At 49.4% G+C, this 21543-nt stretch overlaps 8 protein-coding genes across 8 annotated transcripts; 3 read left to right on the forward strand and 5 right to left on the reverse strand.

The window, feature by feature from the left end:
- Positions 1-260: 260 nt before the first annotated feature.
- N7518_007476 (uncharacterized protein) lies at positions 261-2262 on the reverse strand (the record flags this gene model as incomplete). Its single annotated transcript, XM_057188403.1, has 4 exons — positions 261-1087; positions 1156-1851; positions 1915-2051; positions 2102-2262. 4 exons carry the CDS (start codon positions 2260-2262, stop codon positions 261-263), a joined length of 1821 nt encoding a protein of 606 aa, XP_057040106.1.
- Positions 2263-3617: 1355 nt separating this feature from the next.
- Positions 3618-5967, forward strand: N7518_007477 (putative arsenite efflux transporter ArsB-like; the record flags this gene model as incomplete). The annotated part of the gene is made up of 3 exons (XM_057188404.1): positions 3618-3693; positions 3752-5547; positions 5620-5967. 3 exons carry the CDS (start codon positions 3618-3620, stop codon positions 5965-5967), a joined length of 2220 nt encoding a protein of 739 aa, XP_057040107.1.
- A 1397-nt stretch (positions 5968-7364) lies between these two features.
- Positions 7365-8282, reverse strand: N7518_007478 (RlpA-like double-psi beta-barrel domain-containing protein; the record flags this gene model as incomplete). The annotated part of the gene is made up of 1 exon (XM_057188405.1): positions 7365-8282. The coding sequence occupies one exon, from the start codon at positions 8280-8282 to the stop codon at positions 7365-7367; it is 918 nt and encodes a 305-aa protein (XP_057040108.1).
- Positions 8283-10843: 2561 nt separating this feature from the next.
- N7518_007479 (CAZyme family GT25) lies at positions 10844-12158 on the forward strand (the record flags this gene model as incomplete). Its single annotated transcript, XM_057188406.1, has 4 exons — positions 10844-11023; positions 11079-11222; positions 11271-11338; positions 11387-12158. 4 exons carry the CDS (start codon positions 10844-10846, stop codon positions 12156-12158), a joined length of 1164 nt encoding a protein of 387 aa, XP_057040109.1.
- An 820-nt stretch (positions 12159-12978) lies between these two features.
- Positions 12979-13837, forward strand: N7518_007480 (uncharacterized protein; the record flags this gene model as incomplete). Its single annotated transcript, XM_057188407.1, has 2 exons — positions 12979-13213; positions 13284-13837. The coding sequence occupies 2 exons, from the start codon at positions 12979-12981 to the stop codon at positions 13835-13837; spliced, it is 789 nt and encodes a 262-aa protein (XP_057040110.1).
- A 653-nt stretch (positions 13838-14490) lies between these two features.
- On the reverse strand, positions 14491-17273 carry N7518_007481 (ribonucleotide-diphosphate reductase subunit RNR1; the record flags this gene model as incomplete). The annotated part of the gene is made up of 3 exons (XM_057188408.1): positions 17248-17273; positions 16956-17113; positions 14491-16899 (listed from the first exon to the last, which is right to left on the reverse strand). The coding sequence occupies exons 1-3, from the start codon at positions 17264-17266 to the stop codon at positions 14491-14493; spliced, it is 2586 nt and encodes an 861-aa protein (XP_057040111.1). The 5' UTR covers positions 17267-17273.
- Positions 17274-18309: 1036 nt separating this feature from the next.
- On the reverse strand, positions 18310-18998 carry N7518_007482 (putative GPI anchored cell wall protein; the record flags this gene model as incomplete). The annotated part of the gene is made up of 3 exons (XM_057188409.1): positions 18310-18620; positions 18692-18837; positions 18895-18998. 3 exons carry the CDS (start codon positions 18996-18998, stop codon positions 18310-18312), a joined length of 561 nt encoding a protein of 186 aa, XP_057040112.1.
- Positions 18999-20291: 1293 nt separating this feature from the next.
- N7518_007483 (uncharacterized protein) lies at positions 20292-20772 on the reverse strand (the record flags this gene model as incomplete). The annotated part of the gene is made up of 2 exons (XM_057188410.1): positions 20292-20341; positions 20487-20772. 2 exons carry the CDS (start codon positions 20770-20772, stop codon positions 20292-20294), a joined length of 336 nt encoding a protein of 111 aa, XP_057040113.1.
- Between the last annotated feature and the right edge of the window lie 771 nt (positions 20773-21543).

Genomic DNA, 21543 nt, shown 5'->3' on the forward strand with positions numbered 1-21543 from the left:
CTTCCTAAAGGGGAAGGTGGGTCCACTCCACCACATGCTTATCACGTGATTATGTCTGAGGTATGAGAGGATAATACTTTATTATGAATGTGCTATATGAAGAAACCTTGTAATATACACCGTATAGACCTAGAAACAATGGACTCGTGGGATCGTAGAGCGAACTAGCCGCGTCCAGCAAAGAATTCCGAAAATAAAATAGAAAAAATAACCACGCACCATTAGAGTACCGGAGCATCAGTACACCATATGCAAAACAATCAACTACCTTCATGGGCAGATACTACTATCTCCGGCAGGAACTGAGGCCCCGGTGATGAATTTGTGGGGCTGACCTCGGAAATAGAAGGTGTTCTACTTCGCGAGATCGACATTGTATCGAAGGGACTCAATTGTCGTTGCCACCCTCCAGGTGTGGCTGGAGGACACTGCAAGGTCGATGTCTCAAATACCCCACCGCTTGGGAGCGAATTCGAGTGAGCTTGACGGGACCTTGGCCGCGAGACAGCTGGAGCAGGCACAGAATGACTTGTTGTACTCCGGGGCCTTGAGCTGCCTTCACCATTATCCACCGAGTCCCTGCGACTTGTAAAACTTTCAGCTCTTGATCGGTTATCGGGTGTAGATGACCTTTGGTAATGGGCTATCTGACTTGGGAGATATGAGTTTTTGTATCTTTCTCCTGGGATCTCGGGGTAATTTGTTTTTGCTTCGGGATTGAAACCCGTCTTCTTGATTTGATTGTGGGCTTTGGCGGTCATGACGGCGCTTGCTGCATTAAGGAAGCGGGCGACCTTTCGTCTTCCTAGGTCGTGCTGGGATTGAGTGGTGGTGGTTTGATTGGTAGTAGGGCGGCGTATAGTTGTCATTTCGATATCCGAGTCCTGTCTCTCGGCACTTGTTCTAGAATCTTGCGCGGAATTGCTTCCGGCGTATGAAACAGTGCTGTCGCAGTTTGGGGATTTTCCAACGATAATCTCTTCTTGTTGGTCATCTTCTTGTCCCGCGGCTTCCATATCCGCAGAGAGGAGCATATATAGTGATCCCAATACAGCGAGTACTGTACCGACGATTGGCGCCCATTGGCCTAACGATTTATCTCTTAGTAAATTTATTTCCCGCTGCCGAACCAGGCAAGGTGCAACATTTACTTACCAATGCTTTGTATAGGCTCTGTTTGGTACCTCATTTGCTTACTCCAAAAATTCATCTCGCCTTTGACGAGGATTGCCAGCACTGCTGCAGCAAATACCGGTATCTCGATGAGAGATAGCCATTTGCTTATCCTGTCGGTAATCCCAGTCATGTGGTTGATGGTAGCTCCGTTGGTTCCCAGAATGAAATCATCTGGCTTCTGCTTATGTCTTCCGTTTGAGAACTTCTCCCAATTGTCGTCCAAGATTTTGATCCACATAAATATTAACGACAGGATGGCAGGGATGCAGCATGCAGCCGCAATTAGCGTAGTAGCATTGAATGTCAGCTCATGGGGCACTGGAATCACGTATATATTGTTGGCTGCATCGAGTCGCAACGGTGAGACTGGCCCATTCTCCGGGGTACAAGCCAAGCTACAGTTAGAGTCATACTTAAATACACCACCTTTTCTGCCCCCCGTTGAGACCCAGAAAATGCTTGCCGGGTCGTCATCCGGGCAAGTAGTGGGTTTGAGGCGCATGAATTCCACAATCAGGCTTACTAGCCCAGCCAGGAGAAGGACTGTCCATAGAAAGATGATATTGCGGCCGGGGTTGTTGAAGTAGGTCCGGGAAAGCCTGACGGTCGCTGGGGCGGTTAAGATTCCGATTGCGCATAGCTGGAATGCTCCATATACATCCATATCGACAGCGCCTATATAGTATCAGATTGGGTCACACCAGGAGGAAACCCGAGGCAAAGTTTCATTAGACTCACCGTCAACATGAAGCGCAGCAAGCACAATCCCGTGAAGAGCGGCGATAGCGGGGAAAAGCAACACAGCGGCTAGACAAGCGTTCCGAATCCATTCTACTTTGCGGGCGACCACGCAGGCTGCAATCAGAACATAGTATCTGGAGTGAATGTTAGTATATCATAGTAACACCATTATAGGGAAACCCACAGGACTCGGGTCCCCGGTCCATATTGACCAGAAACAGGCCAGGCGCAAACCACCTGAAGAGATGCGGAAGTTGCAGACACTGTCACGTTGGGGGGCGGTGCAGTAGCACGATGCACGAGAACATGCTCTAGGAAGGAGGTAACAATGGGAATTGCTGGCATTGGATGTTATCCGCCTCCGGTAACGGTAACTTTGGGATAAAGCAGTAAAAAAATCATATATTAATGTGTTGTTCTCTATTCCTGGCAGTGACTTAATGAAGCTCGCCGGGATATCATAAGAAAGGAGAGGAAAGTAAAGCAAGGAGTCTCCAGGCCGTCTTATCCACGAAGCGCTACCCCGTGGATTGACCATGACCAACAGAGCATGCAGCTATTTTGTCAGCAACAGCCTCATTTCGGGTTTTGGAGCCTCCGCCTAGCTGGGATTGGATAGACCCAGGAAGAACCTTTATGATCAAGGCCTAACCCTCGAAACGATAAGTGCCCCGTGATATTGACTTGGGCGGGCGCAAAAACCCGGGCGGAATACGAGATGGGGCGAGATCAGCTCCCGCTGATTGGCACGTTAGGCCCTGTCGTACATATCATGCGGTGTATGTGTCGTATGGATTTATGGATTTTTCGAGGTTCCAACGAGCAATTGGAGCGATAATGTAGGAAAAGTAGGAAATATTTAATGATTCAACTCACGAGAACCCCCAAAAAAGACTGGGTCTGATATGGACCGAACCATGGGTCGGCCAACGTTAAAGCTAAGATTAACGCACGGGCAACTTCCCAAAGAGGCAGAGTGCGGGGTTTCCCAGTTTCGCCAGTTTCCAATAGCCTCGACTTTTCTTATTGGCATTTTTGTCCAGAGCTAATCTAAGCTAATCAGAATGTTCTCTCTGTCCCGTGTATGTCGTACTATTTCCTGATTGATCTTTTCGTTGAGGCTTAGACATTAGGTCCTCAGACCCTTGGGCGGAAATTTCTTTCCTATCCATCCCACTATGATATTGTGATGTGATATTAATATCAAAGGAACTCGCCCAGCTTCTAGTACAACCTTAATTTATCCATCCATAAACCCACTTATAACACAGAGATATTATTATTCAGCCCTTCATTAGCAGGGCTCCCACCTCCCCCGGCCCAAGTCACAATCATCTGAGCTTGTCCATGTGATTATGAGGGGCAGTGCACTTGGTTTCTCTGCACTTTGAAAATTTCTTGATTTCCCTTGCATTCAAGCATATGGATGGAGAGCAACTCGCAGACAAAATTTCTCTAACAGGAACCAAGATCGTCATATTTGTCGCGTTATTTGGGAATTTCCTTTTGCAAAAGAGAAATGCGTCTGCAATAAAAACAAGAATTGGATCCTGATACGCAAATTTCTCCTGTCCCGCATTCTGGTATTTTGTCACCATGCCTTGACTACGGCTGAAGTACGATAGAGGCTGACTTGATGCTAGATGACCGCAGCTATATATTCTTGAAGTGAATCTCAGAAAAAGAAGCAAACATTCAAAATGGACGACGAACTGGATACATCGGAAATCAAAAGTTGGCGATCAATCATCACCCTAATCATTTTTGTTATAACTAGTAAGTGTGGTTAGGCCTGATGTGAGACGAAGACTTACTTTTGGTTCTTGCGATGCAGATATAATTGTCCTTTTCCCATTTCACATCCCTATATACGTGCCTCGATGGCTCACGAACGGGATTCTGGACCTATTAAGTGCCATACGCATAATACCACACCGGACTCGCCCTCGATACAATCACAAGCAACCCATTTTCGTGAAACTCCGCTTTCCATTGAACTTCATCACGGCACCTTTAACAGCGGACCTATTCCTTCTCGCGATTCTGGCAATCGGCCGAAAAGAGGTACACGATGGAATAGTCGGCGCAGACAACATCAATCCCATTGATATCATGGTCTTCTTCCTCACACTCGCCTACATTGCCATCTCGATTGACGCCTCCGGCCTCATCAGATACCTAGCCTTCAAGGTTCTCCAAAAAGCAGGAAAGGTCGGCCACCGACTCTTCTTCTACCTTTTCCTTTTCTTTTTCGGACTAGGCAGCTTCATCGGAAACGACCCGATCATCCTATCCGGCACGGCGTTCCTCGCATACATGACCCGCGTATCCAGCAATATCGTCCACCCCCGAGCCTGGATCCACAGCCAGTTCGCCGTAGCCAACATCGCGTCCGCGATTCTCGTCTCCTCGAACCCCACCAACCTGGTCCTTGCCGGCGCTTTCAAGATCAAGTTCATCGTCTATACGGCCAACATGATCGTCCCCGTAGTCGTCACGGCAATTATCCTGTTCCCGTTCCTGCTATATATCATTTTCGCAGACGAATCCCTCATCCCTCTCTCCATCACAATGCATGAGCTGTCCGAGGACCAAAAGAAAAAACCGCCCGTGAACCCCAACATCCCTCATGCCAGAGGAACCGCCGAGGAGAAAGAGGAAGCTGACGATAAGGAGGGAAAGCAACTCTCACTAGAAGAGATCATGAACCCATTCTTAGACAAGAAGGGTGCATCTTTTGGGGGGCTGATTATGGCCACCACGCTTATCACCCTCCTGGCAATCAATGCATCAGGCAAAGAGCATCCCGTTTTCTGGGTTACGTTGCCCGCTGCTTTTGTTATGTTCTGCTGGGATCTCGTCTTCGGCTGGCTCCATCGCCAAGAAACCCGTGAGATTTCCGCGAAGGGTCGACGAGAGGTTGAGCAAGCACGGACAGAGCGAGAAATGCGCGAACGGGTAGCGCTGCAGGAAAAGATGGATCCGCGGACTTTGACATCGGACCAGGCGGATCAATATGATGCATCAGGCCTGCACCACCGCAGTGAGCATGCCGATTACGACATCTCGCTTAAGAGCACCGACAGTGATATCGCCTCGAAAAATTTCGATCCAGAATGCGGAACGCCCTTGTCAGTCTCTGTGCTCGTTGACAAGGAAAAGTTCCCAGAACTACAGCTACCAGGCGGTGTTGCGATGGACAACAAACAACTAGCTCGTGCAAGTTCTCCTCAGGCCATGGACTCACGGCAAACCACCGAATCAACAATCTACGAGGGAAAGCCGGGATATACCCAGACACTGGACTCACCACAAACCACCGAATCAACGATATACGAGGAGAACCCAGGATATCCATATCACCAAGACAACATCCCATGCAGCCTAGTATCGCTTGCTACCGATCTCTACAAATGGTCCCAGGAGACATTCCCAACGACGACAGTCGTAGTCTCCCACATGCCATTCGCACTAGTACCCTTCGCGTTCACGATGTTCATCTTGGTACAGGCGCTCGTCACCAAGGGCTGGGTGCCGGTCTTCGCATACGGATGGGACCACTGGGTCGAAAAGACCGGGACAATCGGCAGTATCGGTGGAATGGGCTTCCTATCTGTGATTCTGTGCAATGTAAGGATTGAGACAACAGACAATAGACTTGGCCTCTTCTTCTTCCGCTAACTCGTCATGACTCATAACCAGTTCGCCGGCACAAACATCGGCACCACGATCCTCCTCTCGCGCGTTATCCAAGCATGGCAGAAGATCCACGAAGCTAGCGGAATCCCTATCAGCGATCGCACATGGTGGGCTACTGTTTACAGCATGGCTCTCGGTGTCAATTATGGTGCTTTTAGTACTGCGTTTAGTGCGTCGCTGGCTGGGCTGTTGTGGCGGGATATTTTGGCGAGGAAGCATATCCGTGTTGGGAGTTTGGAATTTGCCCGTGTGAATCTTCCTATTATTGCTATTTCGATGGTGGTTGGGTGTGCGGTTCTTGCTGGGGAGGTTTATATTGTTAGGAGTGATAAGCCATATGTGCCGGCCTGATCTGGGGATTGTGGATGGATGGCTGTTGTTTAGTTGTTTTATAGATTATGATGATGTTGCTGCTGCTGCTGCTTGTTTAGGTTGACAGGCAGATGATCTTACGAAGTCAATGAATGCCATTTTACAGTTTTATAGAATTGTTGGTTTGATATATTTGCGCCGCTGGGACCGTGTCTTGTTACTGCGACGAGATATCTGCTCCTAGTAAGCTACCGCCGAAGACGAGTGTGCATGGGGAGATTAGACGAGAAGAGTATGTTGCGGATATTTTGTCTTGACTGCGCGTATCCGTATCTTGCGCAGGGTACGGTTGCAGAAGGGAAGTGTTATTATGACAGGGACGCCTAGCGGTGAGTTTCGTCTCTTTTCGTTTGTTTGTTTGAAATTGGTTGAGCTGACTCGTTTTCAGTGTCAGCGCTAGTCTTTCGTCGCATAAGTCACAGATAGATGTTGTTATTGATGTTATTAGAACGCCGAGGAACGATGTAATGTTCGATTGGGCTGGGCTTTATGATCGTTAGTCGTTGACGAGGCTCAGGGCTAAATCATAGACAGGAGAGAGATCGCCGGCACTTCTCAGCAGATCCAAATTTGAGACGATATCTATACGCATAGCCTCACTTGGCTGGAAAGAGAGGCCCGCAATTGAGCATCCCAAACTAGAAGTGATGAGAAGTAGTCTTAGCATGGACTCGTAATGATAGTCACTAGCCTTGCGTTGCGGTAACTAGTTCATTTCCGTTTTGGGAGTCTCAAAAGTGGAAAGGGGCAATACGGGATACTCGTACAAACAGCTCCCGAAATAATACCTGGAAACTACGAATACGCAGTAAAGCAAACACGAGTCAAACGAAACGAGTTTCATTCAATGATCTGTCTCCTGCAATATGCCTTTTTTTTTTGTTTCACGAGCGTGATCATCGTAATCATCATTGCCTGTCGCATGTGCATGTTCGAGGTCTCGTCAAGAGAATCAAACCGTCCATGACTTGCCAGCATGCGCGCAGGGATCGTAAGGATATGTGTTATGGCCGAATGGGGTCCATCATAAGGTGGTATTGCACAAGAAGACTCCGAAGAGAAGAAGATTCTATGAACATGAAAATGGGGAAAATATGAATGCGCTCCACTAGGGACACATGAAATCATAAAAAAAGATCCAGGGTCAAGAGAGTGGACGAAAGGTAAAAAAGGCCCAGTCTCTCCGAGTGATGAATGATTGATTCTCGGAGAGACTGGGAAAGAAGGGAAAAAATGATCACAGTGAAGTGAGAAGAAGGGGAAAAAAGAGTAAGAGTCGTCAAGACCATATCCGTTTGCGCAATCTACCAGAGATGTGTCCATTGTTCATATTCATAATGGTGGCCATCAACACCAACGTGCGATCGACGCAACGTTTAGTTGATGTACCACGTGGCACCCGAGACACGGCCCTTGTCCATGGGGGCCAGCTCGCCGAAGAAGTGACGGGACAGATCGACGGAGTTGTTGTCGCAACCCATGCACTTGTCGACCACAGTACCGGTAGCGGTCTGGCCATTGTATGTGATGGTGACGGTCTTGCCGCAGTCGCTGTCGGTCATGATACCGTGAGGCAGGGCGAGAACGTTCTCGACGGTACCATCGTTGGTGGTGCCGCAGGAGCTGGGGTTGGTGGAAGTGGTGGCAGTGTCGTAGAAGGTGATGTCACCGTCGCAAGGGGAGCCTTCAGAGCAAGCGCCGCCGCTGCTGCTAACATCGACGCTGGCAGCACGGGTAGCAGTAGAGGCAACGGTGGAAGATGTCTCAGCCGCTGCAGTGGTAGTGGGAGCGGAGTAGGCATCGGCCTCCAGGGTGATAGCAAGGGGAGCAGCAGTGGTAGTGGGGACAGTGGAGGAGGTGGTGGTTGGTGCAGCCTCCTGAACACTGGCCTCAACGGTAGGGACAGCGGCAGCAGTAGTGGTGGACGAGGTGGTGGACGAGGTGGTGGGCGCAGCCTCCTCCTTAACAGGGGCCACAGTAGGAACAGCGGCAGCAGTGGTGGTAGCGATGGAGGAGGTGGTCGAGGTGGTAACGGGTGCAGCCTCCTGCTCTTTGGTGGACGCTACAACAACAGGAGCAGGAGCAGCGGTAGTGGTAGGGACGGCGGTGGCAACCACAGGCACGACAGCACTGGTGGTGGACTGAGGGTAGATGGTGGTGGTCACATCGATGGTGGTCCAGACGACATCGGTGACGGTCTCCCAAACGACGGCGCGTTTGGCGACGGGAGCCGAGTAGCCAGTCAAGGCGAAGAAAGCGCCAGCGAGGGCGAGAGTCTTGGTGATAGGAGCCATTGTGTGAAGGAAGAGACTCGAGGGAGTGTATTGTGTGAAGTTGTTTAAAGGATTGATTCAACTGCACAGCAGGAAGATTCGGGCACTCGAAAGGAACGTGAGTGAGCGGGAAGGAAGGAATGGACTGAAGGAAGAAAGAAAACGGGGGGAAGGGTCTCGACTTTATAAAATGCCCCCGGTAGGGCACCAAAGAGGAAAACTGGCCCACCTCCAAGGTTACTAGTGGACCCACCTATCGCCTGAAACCATGGTCCAAATCAAGCCACGATCGTACCATGGACAACTCACTTTCTTTCATTCTTCTCCTCCGGCCTCAGATCCTGCATCAAACACTACACACGGAGGACGGAGGACAGTATCACAATTCTAACTTCCCAGGTACCCGAGCCGGATGCCCCGGTAGATCCTCATTGGAACAGAAACCAGAGACGAGGGGCTTGTGCGCCACATAAGCCATTTTTCTCCTGGCCCTAATCTCCTCTGGGGATAGACCGACGGCTGTTTCAACCGATGCTACGAGCCTACTGCCTACTGGGGTTAGACGACCCACATATTTTGCCTCTCGTACCTGACTATTGGGCCAATCAGAGACAACACCCGTTTTCTTTCTTTTCTAAGTTTCTTCCAAAGTTTCTTAGGGGGATACCATATCCGCTCTCTTCCACGGTACGGATTCACAAAGGTTGTTATTCAGATCTCTTCGGTCGCCTTGAAAATGACGTGTATTCCGATTTCCACGGTCGCAATGCACCCCAGGGAGGACTGGTCAGAATACACACATGTACTGCAGCCTTTTAACAGTCTGACATGTATTGTATTGACCCGGGGGCGCCAACACCGATTCGATTGGACAATGCGTAAGACAAAGCTGAGCTGAGACTGGGGCAGATTTCATTTGCATACCATTCTTATACACGTAATCTAATCCTTTAGTCCTCCACTGCTGGTCTGGGCTTTCGAGTTTTAGTTTTTAGTGAGAGAATAGTGCCGATCTTAGATTATTGTGTGAATATATGGACTTGGCTCTAACTATCGATCTTGTCTAGACTCGTCACTTCCAGCTCAGCCCTAATCAGGGCACAGGGCAATAATCTTGTATTGTCCAACAGAACCTGCATAATCAATACCAACAATCCGATCAGGGTGCTGACTATGTTACCATGAGCAATCAAAATGACCTAGAGTTCTGACTACACATCCAATACCTGTTCTGTGTACATTCCAGGCCCAACCATGGACCTAGACCCTGTGGCACCAACGGTATGAACTCGGAGATTTGGTTGGCATCCATACTCCGTGCTATTCCATTCCACTTTGTCCAGTCCCCTCTGCTCCACTCGACCGAAGACATCCCCGGAATAGGATTGTTAGACGGCATACTCCGTATGGCAATGAAACTGGAGACTTGAAGAATTTGAGGTGCGGAGTAGAACTGCAGCTGTACTCCGCAGTGACGGCGGATTACCTATGGCGTGCTGCCCGAGAATCATATTGAAATACATTTTGAATCTATTCCTTTCTCGTTCATAAAATAAAGATGCTGCCTAGGTGGTAGCCTATCTCCTTTTCGTGGCCCATTTTGGTTTGCGCGCTTGACCGTTAGGGCTAGCTGCACCTGGGCAGCTTTGCATGATTACAAATCCGTCGATTCGCATCTGCAGGGCGGTTTCTTTCTGCCACGCCAATCGTAGAATCTCCGTTGATGGAACAACAATATGTACTTGGTTTCACCAAAAAAGCCCACGTACATGTATACAACGTGGATAAGCTAAGTTGGGGGGAGGCTTACTCCGTAGATTTAATTGGCCTGATCTAACTAGTCAACTATTTAGAGATCACCTGATCTGCCACCGTAATGTTATCCATGTCACCTGATCCACTAACTCTCGAAGCAATTGAGCTATAACTAGGACTAAATACCGGTCGCATTTGAGCAATTAAAGTCCCTCCATTAGGTGGTATTCAACTAGCTTTTCGGAATTAAATTATCTCTATTATTGGTAGTAGTTGGATTAATTTAAATTGCTTCATGGTGATAGATCAGGTGACTTTATAGAAATATTCAAGACCGAAACTCCGGCGGTGAAAATGATATATGTCTTACTAAGCATCATCGAATTTTGACCCTTTGCCGCAGCGGGGGCCAGCGGTAATTCTGGGCCGATCATTGGACCCACGCGGCCATCAGGGTAAATCGGTGCTCTCCATGTCAATCATTCTTAACGTCTACTCCGTATTTAGTACTAATAATGCTGCCAGCGCATGGACCGGGGTACGCCACTGTCGCTTTGTATACCCCTCCAGGCCACTCATGTGCCCTCAAATCCCGAGTTCATGCGGCTAGTCAAGCCCATCACAGTGGGGATCCAACGAATATCTCGACCAACCATGCTTCGGCAATACGCCTTATGTATTAGAAGGGCTAGTCTCTCCCTCCCCTGTCGATAACCAGCCCACATATTCACCTTCGGCGGCTCTGGGGGAAAACAGAAATCACGGTCGCCTCCATCACGCTCGGGATATTCAACGCGTTCTATCTTGTCTCCCGATGACGATCGAGCATGGTCTTTTCTGCATTCCGATTACGCTTTGTACAGCTCCTTCTGGTCGCGTTCGGAGTTGCCTTCATCCTTTTCAACCTACGAGAGAGCATTCACGGCGCGGACGCCCCTACCCAGCAGGTCTGGAGCAACTATCATGATTGGGATAACTTCGATGCCATCGGAAACGAAACCCTTGGGGTGATTATCCCACTTCGAGCTGCACCTAATGATACCTCGGCTCACGACTATTTAGTTTCAAAAGATCTTCGCCATCAACCTTGTCAGCCGGCCTGACAAGCGGGACAATATCGTCCTAGGCTCTTCCGTCAGCAATTTCCACGTCGATTGGATTGACGGCGTGACTCCAGGTGAAATAGATGCTAAATCATATCCATATGTATGCTTTCTAGAGTTACACACTACGCGCGATGACTGACTGTTTCAGAACTGGGACCATGGCCATAAACCGACCGAGTACGCTGCTCGACGGGCGCATATCAACGGACTCCAGCGGTATGTAGTTGAGACTGCAATATTTGACTACGCCTAATGATCCCCTAGAATTGTCCAGGAGAGATTAGCGAGTGCGATTATCATGGAAGACGATGCCGACTGGGATGTCTCAATCAAAGTGCAGCTACAGAGCTTCGCTCACGCCGTCCGAACCCTCCAGCTCCAGCTCCGACATAACCGGAAAGTCCCGACTCAGTCGCCATACGGCGACGACTGGGACATCCTCTGGCTAGGCCACTGCGGCGTGTCATGTAAGACTGATCTGCCATTCTACCTTACACCGAATGATCCGACCATCCCAATGCCCCATCGCTTTCTCCCCTTGTGGCGCGACCCTCCGGTCTTCGAGGGCCACGAGCGACCCGATCACAGTCGACTTACGTGCACAGCAAACGACGCCGCCTGCTCAATGTTCTATGCTGTGAGCTACCGCGGTGCGCAACGGATCCTCGCGGCGCTGTCGGTAAATCCGTCTGGTCTTGCGGAAGAAATTGACATTGGTGCGCAGTTTGACGTCTCGCTCGGACGCATGTGTGGTAATGGTTTTTTGCGGTGCTTTGCACCCTACCCATCGATCACGGGTGGCTTCCATCAGGCAGGATCGAGAGCAAAGTCCTCCGATATCCACGAAGAGACCGGCGACGGAGAGGGCTTTTTTAGCTGGGGGGTGAAGTACAGCACAATGCTTAATATCAACCGTATCCTGAAGGGGGAACGAACCGTTCATGCAACATGGGACGACGTGGATGTGTTGGATGTTATTCCTGAAGAGATCACGATGGAAAAGGGGGCTGTTTACGTCCCTCAGCCCAGGAACTAGTCAATGGGAGAGAAAAAACTGAATAGCAACGCATTACTCTGTACGAAATAGACTGTGGATTTTGAATTCTATAAAATCTGGCACTAAATACGTATTTGGGAATCATTCTTAGAGTATGCTTCTCCGTGTACGAACTCCCCTGTGGAAAAGGATGGAATATTTCGAAATTCAGCCCAAGGGGCATCAGATGTAACAAGGTGGCGTTTCTCAGCGTCTAGCTGGAAACAAAGTACGTGATGTTCTATTCTAATTCTGGCACCATCACCAGGTTTTTCTGAATTGGCACCCAAAGCCCACTATGGCCCACTCCAATACCTTTAGGCAGTTTTAATGGTGTTCATCAGAAGCCATCTACTCCGTACCATCCACGTGGCACTATTTTCACAATCATTCTCGATTCGGAATCGTAATCTTCCGAGCTATCCTTGCCGTGATAGACTGATCGGGTGCCTTCTCCGTCACTTTAGCGTGAGTCGATCACAGATACAGTTAGATCCAACTTGACTCAAACAATTAGTGGGGGTCTGATTGCACCGTTCATCAGCCTCTTGCCTTAGCCCCTGCCCACAAGTTCGACCAGGTGCTCTCAGGGCGCTTAAAAAACAACCAACTCACCGTTCGACGATACGAGATGAATGCAGAGACATGTTAGCCTTTTCATAATATCTACACCCCTGCTCTGGCTGGGGGGACCGTGTGTTTTCCAGTATGATTCGATCCCCACCAGCCCACCAGCGCGAGACTCATATATCATCAACTATAACCGCCAATTCCCGGGTCCTCATCGATTCCCAGACTTGACCTTGTGGCTCGCTTCGTCATGCGTCATCCCAGAGTTCTCATATTGCTCCTCGCAGGTGTCGCCTCTCTCGTGGCTGGAGGCGACGATCACAATTATTTTACAAATCCAGCCTCCAACACTGGCGTGAATCCGGTCTTCACACTAGGTGACAAGCTAGTTGTCTCATGGAAGACCACGCTTGAGGTATTCAACGTCTCTATCTGGCAGCAAAGCTTGGTAGAGACAGGTGCCGCCAGCCAGGGAAATATTTTCTGTTAGTTTCCCGACACTTACTTACTCCCAAGGCTGCAAAACACGAGATGATTGATTGACACGTCTTCTAGCCAAAATACATTCCACCGACTATGTCACCAACTTCACGTGGGTTGTCCAGGTGTACGGATTTGATCTGTCGTACTCGAACGTCTTCTTTCTCTGGATCAACCCAGATGAAAAGGGTGGATTTGTTTCCACATACTTCAACGTCACCGAGCCTGTCGCTACTACCAGCACTACTACGTCTTCAACAACATCTACATCCACATCTGCATCTACATCCGCGTCGACGAATACGCCACATACGACCATCAAGCTCTCCTCTTCACCGTCATCGTCATCCTTATCGTCTCTGTCGATCTCAACCTCTGACCAAACATCCCAGTTAGCCATGACCGAAAAGATCGCAATCGGAATCGGAATCGGAGTTGGAGTCCCGATACTATGCATCTTGGGTGCGCTGCTCTACCTCAAGATACGAAACTCCAATGACAAAACGATATCTCCGGAAACAATACACCCTTGGATGGTTCATAATGTCCCGCCATCACCGCCTAAAGAGGTGCATGGAGGGAGCTTGACCCCTCATCTTGCTGAGTTACCTCACCGGCCATATCGGTGAAAGGAAGCGCGGGTGGTATGCGTTGTGCTACGGCTATGTTATGGCCTATACGAAGATAGATCATCTAATGGGCGGGAGTGTTGATATGTGTTTACTCAATGCTCAATGGGTTGAAGATAGCATAGTCGTTGTTCTCTATAGCCTTGCTTGTAAATATAACTATAAACAGTTTATAGTGGGACAAATCGTATGGTATATACAATAAGGCTGGATTCTTGCAAGTAAGTTACCAATAGTAGGTACTCGATCATCTCTTCTTTGCCCGAAGGTAGACATCCAAACGACATTTAGAATTCTACTTTCACAGCTCTACTCAAATAATCAGCCACGTTTAAGCAATTTAAAATTAGGAATGAGATGATAGGACTTGAATATACAAGGCTGAGACTAGTCCTGTACAACAAGGAATATCTACTTGGCCTACTCCGTACTAAAGTTTACAAAGAAGAATGAAGAATATAACTAACACGTTATTGAAGTAATAATAAGAAAATCCAGGAAATATCTTGAACCGACGCCGAAATACGCAAAGGAAAAGAAAAGTCCATCAAAATCATAATGAGTACACGTGAGAAGCCAGGACAGAAGACATGGCCATATACAAAACCCCAAGGGAAACATCCAAAAGCATTAAAGGGAAAGGGAAAGAAAGCTTAACCCTGGCACATGATGCAGGCATCCTTGTTCTCGATGCTGCACTGTAGAACCGCATCTGAGAAGATATCGCCCTCCTTTGCCCTACTCTCGGCATCTTCAGGCTCAGCTTCAGCGACGTCATCGGTCTCCACGGCAGTAGGAGCAGGAACAACAGGTGCAGCCACACTGCGAGGGGTTTCCTCGGCAGGGGCGACGACCTTGGCGATAGCGGGCTCGGCACCATTGGTACGGGGAATAGCCGAGTAAACGGAGGCACCGGCGGCACCGGTACGCTTCTTAGAGCGAGCGATGTTGGTGTCCTCGACCAAGAGCTGCTCCTGATCAACGGTGAACTGGATAGGGGCAGAGGCGGCCATAGTACGCAGGTAGTACATGCCGGTCTTCAAACCCATCTTCCAGCCGGCAAAGTGCATGCTGGTCAGCTTGCCCATGGTGGGCTCCTTCAAGTGGATGTTGAGGGACTGCGACTGATCGATGAAGGCACCGCGGTCGGCGGCCATCTGCAGAATGTTGCGCTGGGAGATCTCCCAAACGGTCTTGTACAGGGCTTTGATATCGGCGGGGATGTTGGGGATGTTCTGGACGGAGCCGCCATCGGCGATGATACGGTTCTTCATGTTGTCGGACCACAGGCCGAGGTCGACCAGATCCTTCAGGAGCCAAGGGTTGACGATCTGGAACTCACCAGCCAGAACACGGCGGGAGTAGATGTTCGAGGTGTAAGGCTCGAAGCACTCATTGAAGCCCAGGATTTGACTGGTACTGGCAGTAGGCATAGGGGCAACCAACAGACTGTTGCGGACACCAGTCTCGGCAATCTTGGCCTTCAGGGAGGCCCAGTCCCAGAGATCGGTAGGGGTGCGGTCCCACATATCGTACTGCAGGATGCCCTGCGAGACGGGAGAGCCAGGGTAAGTCTCATAAGGACCCAGCTTCTTGGCAATCTCGGCGGAAGCAGTCAAGGCACCGTGGTAGATGGTCTCGAAGATCTGGATGTTGAGTTGTCTGGCCTCGGGAGAGTCGAACGGCAGACGCAGAGCCAGGAAAGCATCAGCGAGACCGTTGACACCGAGAGCGATGGGGCGGTGACGGAAGTTGCTCTTCTTCGCCTCAGGAACGGGGTAGTAGTTGATATCAATGATCTTGTTCAGGTTGTGCACGAGAACCTGGACGACCTCGTGGAGCTTGCCGAAGTCATACTCGCCTCGCGCAGAGTCGACATAGGTGGGGAGGGCGAGAGAAGCCAGGTTGCAAACAGCCACCTCATCAGGGGCACTGTACTCGATAATCTCAGTGCACAGGTTAGAGCTGCGAATAGTACCCAAGTTCTTCTGGTTACTCTTCTTGTTGCAAGCATCCTTGTAGAGCATGAAGGGGTTACCAGTCTCAGTCTGGGCCTCGAGAATGGCGTACCAGAGCTTCTGAGCCTTGATGGTCTTGCGGCCACGGCCCTCCTGCTCATACTTGGCGTAGAGAGCCTCAAACTCGTCACCGTAGACATCAGCCAGGCCAGGGGCCTCGTTGGGGCAGAAGAGCGTCCAGTCACCGTTGGCCTCGACGCGCTTCATGAAGAGATCGGGGGTCCACAGAGCGTAGAAAAGGTCACGAGCGCGAACCTCCTCCTTACCGTGATTCTTGCGCAGATCGAGGAACTCGAAGACATCGGCGTGCCACGGCTCCAGGTAGATGGCAAATGCACCAGGGCGCTTGTTACCACCCTGATCCACATAACGTGCGGTGTTGTTAAACACACGCAGCATAGGAACAATACCGTTGGAGGAGCCGTTGGTTCCAGCAATGTAAGAACCGGTAGCGCGAATGCGGTGGACGTTGAGACCGATACCACCAGCGGTCTTGGAGATCATGGCACAGGTCTTGAGAGTATCATAGATACCCTCAATGCTGTCTGCGCTCACGTCAACCAGGAAGCAAGATGCAAGCTGGGGTTGGGGAGTAGCGGCATTGAACAGAGTGGGGGAGGCGTGAGTGAAGTACTTTTGGGACATCAAGTGGTATGTCTCAATGGCCTTCTCAATGTCCTCGCCGTGAATTCCAACAGCAACACGCATCAGCAAGTGCTGAGGACGCTCAGCAACATTGCCGTTGATCCGAAGAAGGTATGACCGCTCGAGGGTCTTGAATCCGAAGTAGTTGTAGTTGAAGTCACGGTCGTACACAATAGCCGAGTTAAGCTCCTCAGCATGCTTCATAACGATCTCGTAGTGTTCATCTGAGATCATAGGAGCGGGCTTATTGTTTTTGGGGTTGACATAATGGTAGAGATCGGAGATGACCATGGAGAATTGCTTTTTTGTTTGCTTGTGGAGGTTCGAAACGGCGATACGTGCAGCCAGAATGGCGTAGTCGGGGTGTGTAACGGTCATGTATGCAGCGGTTTCAGCAGCCTGGGATTGAAACATTAATATAATGCCATAAGCCGGGGGCAAGCAAGTGAACATACCAAGTTGTCTAGCTCAACGGTGCCAACACCCTGGTAGACACCAGAGATCACCTTCTGGGTGATGGCTGCGGCATCAACGTGCTCGGGGTCAAGGCCATAACAGAGCCTCGAGACACGTGCGGTGATCTTGTCGAACTGCACGCGTTCCTTGCGTCCATCTGCAGTTTGTATTCGCGTTAGCCGTCGATCCAAAAAGTGTGGCAAAGCCAGGTAGCTGTGGCGAGATGAAGGAGCAGAAGCTATCTCTTGCCACGAATGCTTCCGTGTATCACAAGACCATATATGCACTTACCTCTCTTATAGACAAACATTTTGAATAGTGATAAGTTGGTAGTTGAAATAATAGAAAGACGAGAACAGGGTATCAAAGTCAAAGTAGTAGGAGGATTGAGATGCTATTAGAATATAGAGAAAGGGGGAAAGATGAATGTATGAAGCCCGTAGAGGGGTGTGAGAAGAAGAAGAGATCAGAGGGGCAGAGGAATCTTTGGTTGCCGAGTGGACGCGTTGTCTTTTCGCGTTGCCCGCGTTTTTTCAGCTTACCAAGATCGGGTCCACCTTTCCTTGCAAACCTGCATCCTGCCAGGCAGAAACATCCATTTATACCACTTGCAGTTAGCGTCCTGATCCGAATGGCCTTAGCGTGGGGTTTCTAGTTAGAATAGGGAAGGCGGTGTGACTGGAGAATAGGCGGTGAGATTAGGTTTGCAGCCGAAACTGCAGATCGCGAATGGTCACGTGAACACGCGAAGGATCGCGCATGGCAACATGGCAACGGAAGAGCTGTCGCCGAGCGGCCTGAAGCATTCCGGCTCAGATGATCTTTAAACGTCATTACGAAATTAAAGTGCTTTTTGACAACTTGAGCCTTACGCCCGATATGTCTATGTCAACATCATCCCAACCTGGAGCCTTGCTGCATTGTACACGTCAATGTGATAGATCTACATCGTCCTTCTAATCAAGGGGCCAAGAGGTGCGGGAATGACCGCAGGAGTACTTCGGATGTACTCCGTACTGCTCGTTCTCTTCTATTAGGGAATGTGCTGGCATTTTTTGGTCACTGATTCATTTGAATCTGTTTACATCGACCGACTGATTGGCAATTGAGCAGACCTCAACGGTTTCAAGAATTGTTCTGGGAAAGTGAATAGCACATAAATCAATGCGATTTTGGCAAATAAGAAGATAAAAGTTCACGGGGTTCAAATATTGACATAGACGAGCAACATATCAGAATTCGAACAACATCCCTGAACAACGATTCAATTCAGATCGAAAGGAGCAAAACCAAGGCTAATAATATGCTCACATCGATATTCACGTTGAGCCGCTGTCAGTTAATGCTGAATTCTTACAGCAAAGCAGCAGCGCCGAGGAACACCACGGCAACAAAGCTGGTGGCGGAGAAGTGGCGGTCGGACGCAGCGGCATTGAAAGTAGGAGAAGGGGACGCGACGACACCAGACTCGGAGGCGGTGCCAGTGCTGATCGCCGAGGTACCGGTAGCAGGGCTAGAGGCAGTGCCAGTAGCAACGGAAGCACCAGTCTGGGTAGCAGGGACAGAGGAGACAGCGGTGACGAAGCCGGTGGCAGTAGAGCCCCCAGCAGTGCCGGTGGCGGTAGAGATATCAGAAGTGCCGGTAGTGGTGGAAACATCAGCCACTAAAGAGAAGATAATAAGTAACCGATTCAGTGATATAGTGCAACATGCTCTCGGATGTGTCGATCCTTACCAACTTTGTGGCCGAGCAGGGCGCAGTTGTTGACGAAGAATTTCAGGGAAGCCTGGCTATCGGCACAGTTCTTAGAGATATCGGACTGGATCTTGCTAGCGCTCGAGCCGCAGATAGTCTTTGAGTCGGCCGGGTTGGCTTGGTTGCTAGATGTCATCAGCTTAGGACTCCACTAGCATTCCTTCCATTCCTTCGGAACATACCCGATGATCTTAAGAACACAGGCTGGGGTTTGCACGGTAGTGGCAGTCACGACATTAGCCAAAGCCACAATGGCCACGGCAAAGATGGACTTGTTGAAGAGCATGGTGAAAGATTAGAGATCGGAGATCGAAATCGAAATTGGAAATTGGATAATAAGGGATTGGATTCAAGATCGCACAGCGAGTCTAGAGTAAAAGAACGTGTGGGCTAAAGAGCGACTGTAAAGAGTGTGGGAAAGTGGAAGACAAAGAGTGACGAAGTGGTAAGGAGGATAAGGTCTCAACCAGAGGAAAACGGGGGGGGGGAAGGGGAAATCGGGCAACCACAGTTTCATCACAATCTCAAAGCCACGATGGGGGTCAGGGTCTGTTATATTACATTCATGTCCGTACAGTGATGTACTCCATTGCGGGTGTTTTATATTAAGTGTACTTTACAATACGGTTCTCTTCATACCGTATACTAGTTCCCCATGGCTTGTGGAACTTCGGCTCCCAAAGTGGTTTAGCGTCAGGGACCTGTCCCCGGATACAGGAGAGAAGCGCCTCCGTTCCTCTTACGGTGTGAGAGTATCGATGACAGTGGTGCTCGAGTTAAAATGTGAAAATATTCATTTAATGGTATTCTGTAGGGTTCTACATAAGATGAGAGTTTTCCTCTTTTTTTTTCCATTCATTTTATATGTCTTAGATGGCGGATCCAGATGGGGATTAGAGGATTCGAGCTCTATTAATAACCTCAGTTACCCATACCTCGGGTGTTTACAACAAATATTATACTCTTGGAGTTATAGACGGCCAAGGATTATCACATTCGAGAATTGAGGTGCTTATCCGGGGTTTTCCCGGCTCTGGTTGTGACATGCCCGTATAAACTGCAGAAGGGAGGCGAAGCATCTAAAGACAACTATGTGCATCGAATGTAAGCACAGTATATTTTGCCACAGAGCATAGGACAGAACATAGGATACAGGTATCACTCACGGAGAAAGCCACGAAATCAAGCAGCAGAGGAGCCAGACGATCCCAGGCTTTGTAATCTCGAGTAAGCGCGCAGTTCAGATAATGCTTCGGTTCCCCGAGAGGTTTAAAACCAATCTGGCATAACTTGCAGTTTATCTCCTCATTCCAGAGGAAAGCCGAGTCGCGGAGACCGAAGAGTGCTTGATTTGGAGTACAAACCTATTTGGTCAAAAAGCCGAGAAAGTATTGAAGAATGGTAAGGATAACAGCAAACTTAGCGAGAGCTAAACCATAGTGGCATTCTCATAAGAAGTTGGATCTCTTGTTCTATGCCTTCTCCGTGGGAAAAGTGACTTCTGAACTCGCTTGCCAACAACAATTGTTGTCGCGGCGCTCGGAAATCGGGCGAGGTGTTGATGATAGAGTGATATGAATTACCCCATCAAGCGACGCAAATTTGCAATCGCTAGTCCGGGATCTGGATCTGGGGGAATATGGGTTATAATTGCACCGGCAGGACTAAAAAGCCCGATAGCTGTACAGCCATTGAGGTTTTTTGTTCCTATTGACCGTATTCCATCGCGGAATGAGATAAAGCGGACGTCGTTCATCCCAACCGTCACGCATACCTTGAGCGTCTACCCAGGCCTCAAAATGAGCGCGAATGTCCTCGAGAGACGCCCCGTTAAATCGCACAGGATCTTGCACGATGGTCGACCGGTGTTTGGCCCAGATTTCGTTAGGCTCATTTGGTGGATATTCTTTGGTTTCTTGGAAGAATTCTTGCTTGATACAGCCCTCAATAACCCGAATAGCGTCTGGGAATAGAGTATCTGATTCAGCGGAGTAGGTAATGCGATATATGACAAATCCCCAGTCTGGGTAAGCGCCAAGGTTATTTCGGAGCTCGTCCATGTTGAATTAATTGTTTTGATTCGTTGTTGGTTGAGGGGGAAAGAGCTGAGGAAGGGAAAGAAAGTCTGGAGTCTTCTGCCACGAGCCAAATTGTCGTTACAGCTCCCCAACCACGGACCCACATCTCCAGGCTTGGGACCTGCCAGGGACATGATTCCACAGATCTGTTACATGGTTGGCTTTGTGGCACTCGACATGTGTCTAGCTTGGACAGCGAACCACACAGGCCAGGAGAAAATGATCCGTCTGTATCAAGCATGGAAAAACAACTATATCCATCCTATATTCCGACACTTTATCTTGGCTGCAGACATTATGGATTGTGCCCAGAGTGGTGTGCACGAACAAGAGAGAAAATAGATCACTGACGTACGGAACTCAGGATCGAGAACCCGGAACCGTCCTTGAAACACCTCAGACCCATATACCAAAAGTAAAAAGGGTACAGGCCGGATATGTGAAAAGAATTGGTTCGATGAACATGCACAGTGACTAGTTCAATCAAGAGAAAGAGTCCGAAAGCAAATAGTGTGCCTTACCCCACAAAAAATGGCAAAAAAGGACATTCCCATCCAGTGCCTGGGTTTATACGCCCAGGTCACCATCTTAGGGGATCATAATGCTTAAGTAACCCCAACCAGCTTTACCCTAAGATCTAGTCGTCCCCACCTGCAGGCACACATTGTCGGACCTCCAGGGCGCGCGTATCGATCTCGCGCACTCCAGCGGGTCCAGACCGGTACCACGCAAGGTGGGCAATTAGGGGAGCAT

This window comes from Penicillium psychrosexuale (assembly GCF_028828465.1).
Source record: "Penicillium psychrosexuale strain IBT 29551 chromosome Unknown utg000004l, whole genome shotgun sequence".
NCBI classification, from domain to species: domain Eukaryota; kingdom Fungi; phylum Ascomycota; class Eurotiomycetes; order Eurotiales; family Aspergillaceae; genus Penicillium; species Penicillium psychrosexuale.